Genomic DNA, 4,992 nt, shown 5'->3' with positions numbered 1-4,992 from the left:
TTACATCATAAATCCTTCTTGGAGAAAAAGCCGGCATCGTAACAAGAACATTTGAGCAGATAAAAGGTCTCCAGCATTTTGAAGTCCTTCCCTTCACATTCTCTGAAACACCAACTGGAAGCAGATGCTTAAAACCTTACATGGTACACAAAGTAAGTTTGTTTTCATATGCCAGAGAAGGGGAAAAACAAGCAACAAGTTACAGGATCTCATCCCCAGGATAATCGTGCACATTTGCAAGGTTAGCGCCAATGCTTCACAGACACAAATGCAATAATCGGACGCTAGTTTACCCCCTCTCAACAAAATCATCTTTCCAGCAGTATTAGGCATTCACTTGGCAGCGGTTTTAGCAGCAGCTCAGCACAAAATGTAAATCACAGACACAGACACCTTCCTGTCAGCAGGAAATGCGAGGGGCTCAGTATGGGTTTCAACTCTGTATGAGAAGATTTAAAATCCTACCAGTCTGTGGCAGCTAGAAACAACTCACAGGACTGAACTTCTGGATTAACTGAGAAGTTAGTCAACTTTGCTTTAGTTTCATATTCATTTGTTTGTTGCAGGAAGAGTTATGATTTGACTTCTTTTTACTTCTGAATTAAAAACCCCTGTACTTTAAGGTCAATTTTAATAATGATTTACATGTTCCTCTAGATTACTTTGATAAGTTCTACATTTCTCTCCTTAATACCTAGCCTTTTAACAGTATTTAGGTACTCAAGCTTGCTATTTTTTCTATTAAAATCTTCTTTAACGCAGCTTTTATCTTCCATATTTGAAATCCCATTTAGCCTCCTGAGATCGTTCAACTCAAAGTGGGCTCTCGAAGAGCCTTCTGAATATTTCAAGGACTCTCAGAAGGTGGATTTTTAGGATTCTAGGTAGATACAGTAATATGGGTAAGCTTTTTACTCATGTAAATTATAGGAAAAGAATTAAACAATCACTGTACTAAAAACCATTGTTCCAAAATTAGCTTGTCTTAAAGACTATGAAGAAGTGGCTCTGAAATTAGTGAGCCACTTCTTTGCCATAATTATTTAAGAAAGAAGTAATTATAAATTCCATTATTATTAGTGTAAGTCTTTAACCAAACCAAACTCATGTTTAATATTAAGCTGTTACATACTTTATCTTCCAACTATTTTAGTTTTGGTGAAAAATCAACAGTTAAACTGATCTCCATTTAAATATTCCCAATTCCTATATCTTCTACAGTTCTAACCAGAAGTAATAAACATTTACCTAAAAGTCATGATTCTCCATTAAACTGACCTTTTCCAAAATATTATCTAGCAACAACTCAGTCTGCAAAATTTGAAGTGGCCTTTGCTGATTTGCAGTTTCTAGTCATTTTTGCTTCAGTAGTGGTTTTGGCCAGCTTTTGCTTCATCAGATGCCTTTTAAGAGTACTTTCAAGATATTCCTTTATGGAAAAAGGTACAACAGATAAAATGTTCTGTAAAACTATTCTGTAATAAAAAAAGAAGTGAAGATATACAAATGGAAATGAGCAGAAACCAGTTTTAAACATATGTCTTTAAGAACGAGGCTTAATCACACACTTCGTTTTCCAAACACAAAAAGACTTTTGGAAATGTATTAATTAAAATTAAGTGCCATAGACAAGCGGCTTTAGAGGGATGGCAGTCCTTTTCAAATTAGCATAACACTGGCGACAGGCATGGAAATTGGTTTAATAACCCTAAATAGTTACACCCCACTCCTAACACAAATGGCCATGGACAGCTCCAGCCCCTCGGGCTGCGACTGTACCAGTTTATGTGGTTGCTCTGACATCGGGTGGGTATTCCAATCTGAACAGAAATCACTGAATGCACCTCATTATTATTATTAGTATATAATGACTAGTGAAGCATACAAGGCACCAAAGCATTCAATATCATAAAACAGAAACCCAGAGTAAAACAACACAAGCAACATTAAAAAACTTAGCCAGCGAGGGACTCACTTTGTAACTTGTACTAACACAGTCAATACGTGGCAAGAGATTATCAGTTTAGTCATGGTTTTAAGTGGCCCAAACCCCCTCCCATGTAGGTCCAGGGTCAAGCTATAGATACAACAGAAAACCAAGCCAAAGGGATAAGCAGAGTCTTTAAGCGATTTCCTTCCCTGACATGTTTTATATGGGTGCCCTCAGAGCTAAGCTCAATGCTACAATAACCTCTTAAACACCACTCTCAGGGCACAGCATTCTCCAGCAAGTGTCAAAATACACAAGCTAAATCTTTGCCTACTTCACTGAAAAAGTCAGACAAACATTTTTTCTGTATGCTCACGATTCATGAGAAACTGAAGAAAAAACAAATCCCTGCTGATAAGGAGCTGAACGTCCACAAGCTTTTTCCAAGTATTCCGATCATTCGCCTAACTTCGCGATGCCGCTCCTCCGTAAAGGACTGCCACGTCCGTCTCCGCTTTACATTACTTCAGCAGGCGTTTTGCTTTGACTGCCAGCTGGTTTTAGAGACATGTAGGACAGAGAAAGTGGTTATTCATGTCTTTTATTTATTATAAATACATATAAATATGTTAAATGACCTTTTGCTTTGTTTATCATGATGACCTTTGACTTTGGAAAAATCATCTGGAAAACTTAACCAAGCTGAGAAACAGGCAAAAAGCAAGCATTAGCATACAATCACAGGTTCCTCTCAGTTCAAGAACAGGTTAAATTATTTTAAGAGCAAAAAAAGCATCTTATTTTGAAGCATCTATTGTTTTATCAAGAGCACCAAACTTCCCCCCCCCCCCCCATGAATTGACCAAATGACATTTTCATTTGGATTTGCAGGTGCAGTCCAACCCCAGCTGGCTACATAGGACACCCCCCCCCACAACACTGAAACATTGCATAGTTTTGCAGCTGGATCTTGCTTTCCCCCCTCTTTTAAGCTATTTTTAATGCAGGTTGATCATGCCAAAGAAAACTCACTGAGGTTTCCATTTCCAGATCTCTCTCCCTCCCTGTTTTTCTATAGTTTAGTTTAAAAACTGCTCAAAAGCTTTGCAGATCAGAGCAAGTAGAAAAGCAACGTTATGCTCACAGTCCACTAACAGGCTGGGAAGGAAATAACTCTACAGATGAAGTTGCATGTGGGGAGGGGGGGGTAACTAAAAGTTGAAAGTGGGTGTTTTGGGGGTCCACGTAAACTGGCAAATATTTCCAAATGGGGTATGGGGAAGGGAGTACTTAAGAGAAGCAAACAAAAAGAAAACCCAGACTTAACTGATGGTAGGAAGCCAGGGCTGATGGTAGTGGAAAGAAAAGTGCACAGCAAAAAAAACCCCAAACAAACCCAAAAAGCCCAAAGCAGCCAGAAGTCAAGGCTTGTCATTACAGTGTTTGCAGAGGGCAGCTCCTGTGAAGGCAGTGCATTTCTCGGGGCAGCCGGGCAAGGCCGCGCCGCCGAAGGGGTAGACGGCCGACTGTCCGAAGGGGTTGAGGGTGGCGGGCAGCGGGGTGCTCAGCGTCTGGCCCTGGTTCAGGTAGGCCACCAGCCGCCGCATCTCCTCCAGGGCCTGGGCCTGCATGAGGATGTAGTTCTTGGCCAGGAGCAGGGTGGCGATTTTGGAGAGTTTCCGCACCGAGGGGCTGTGGGCATAGGGGATGACGGAGCGCAGCCCGTCCAGGGCGTCGTTCAGGTCGTGCATCCTCCGCCGCTCCCGCGCGTTGATGCTGAGGCGCAGCGAGCGCTGCTCCTTGGGCTTCTTGCCCAGCGCTCCCCCCTTCAGCTTGCCCTCCCGCTCGAAGGCCGCGCCGCCCTTCTCCCCGGCCTCGAAGCCGTCCTCCTCGTCGCCGCTCTGCTCGCCGCTGCTCTCCGCCGACTTGCCCAGCGCCCCGGGATGGAAGTCCGCCCCGCCGCCCCCCGGATAGCTTCCCCGCGGACCCTCGCCGCCGCCGCGCACGGCTCCGTAGGCGAAAGCCGACGGGCCGTAGCCCGGGGCCAGCGCCAGGTACGCCTCGCCGCCCAGCGACTTGAGCTCGGCCATCGCCTTGGCGGGGAGGAGACGGGGGAAGCCGCGCTCCGCCGCCACTGCCTCAGCGCTGAGGAGGAAGAGGAGGCGGCCCCGCCGCTCCGCGTTGCGCCCGGGCTGGGGGCGGGCAGTGAGCCCAGTACTGGCCCCGCCGCCCCTTATATCGCGGAGAGGGGCCCGCTGGGATTCCCCCGCCGCCCAATCAGAGGGGCCGCGGCAGCTCGCGGGGGGTGCGGGCAGCGCCTGAGGCGGCGGGCGGGAAGGGGTACGGAGAGCGGTGTCGGTCCTTCCCGGCCCTTCGTGACCGGCCTACCGCTCCCCTCCGCCGGCCACCGCGGCATCCCGCCTTTCGGGGAGACAAGGTGCGTCCGGCGGAGGGGTCCTGGGGTCCGACGGGGGCACCAGACGCCCCTCAGTGGGCACCTGGGGACGAAGGGAGACTCAGTCTCGGGAGTGGCAGGGCAAAGCAGCTGTGAAAAGTGGGCGGGAATGGAAATGAGTCACTGTGGGACTCTCGGGGCTCCTGGCTGCTGGCTGCGACCAGGCAGCACGGCAGGAACTGCCAGGCACGAAGAGCACAGCAGCGAAGTTGCTTAAGTGAAGCTGCCCCTGGACGCTGGAAGGGCCGGGAAGGTGTCGTGACTTACTGGTTCAGTCTCCGGCTGAGCTCTTTGGAAACGTGAGGGCAGGTTCAGCTCTTGCAAGGTGACTGCACTGAGCTCCCGGCCTGCGAATTCGCTTGGAGGAGCTTTTACGAGCGAGAGTTTCCCTTTGTGAAATGAACGAGGTGGTTGAGCTGATGCTTCAGGCTGCCTCTGCCCCAGCCCTTGTTAGCCCCGAGGCAAATAAAGACTTGATTAGGGAACCAAAACATTTCCTGGAGACTTTTGCAGGAAAAGCTGGAGAAGTGAACGCTCTTTCCTCCCCCTGACATGGGACCACGAACCACTCATGGTACATGTTGTGATGGGAGGCAAAGGCATGCAA

At 47.8% G+C, this 4,992-nt stretch overlaps 1 protein-coding gene across 2 annotated transcripts; it reads right to left on the bottom strand.

The window, feature by feature from the left end:
* Positions 1-2,074: 2,074 nt before the first annotated feature.
* Positions 2,075-4,413, bottom strand: BHLHE23 (basic helix-loop-helix family member e23). 2 transcript variants are annotated; one of them, XR_012838020.1, is made up of 2 exons: positions 3,258-4,413; positions 2,075-2,484 (listed from the first exon to the last, which is right to left on the bottom strand). XR_012838020.1 is itself a non-coding variant. In XM_075768480.1 (2 exons), exons 1-2 carry the CDS (start codon positions 4,018-4,020, stop codon positions 2,447-2,449), a joined length of 690 nt encoding a protein of 229 aa, XP_075624595.1. In that variant the 5' UTR covers positions 4,021-4,413; the 3' UTR covers positions 2,075-2,446. The 2 variants fall into 2 exon arrangements, 1 of the variants encoding a protein (XP_075624595.1); XM_075768480.1 differs by having other exon boundaries at positions 3,369-4,413.
* Positions 4,414-4,992: the final 579 nt, after the last annotated feature.

This window comes from Balearica regulorum, chromosome 16 (genome assembly GCF_011004875.1).
Source record: "Balearica regulorum gibbericeps isolate bBalReg1 chromosome 16, bBalReg1.pri, whole genome shotgun sequence".
Classification (NCBI taxonomy): domain Eukaryota; kingdom Metazoa; phylum Chordata; class Aves; order Gruiformes; family Gruidae; genus Balearica; species Balearica regulorum.
This window is presented reverse-complemented; position numbering and strand designations above follow the sequence as displayed.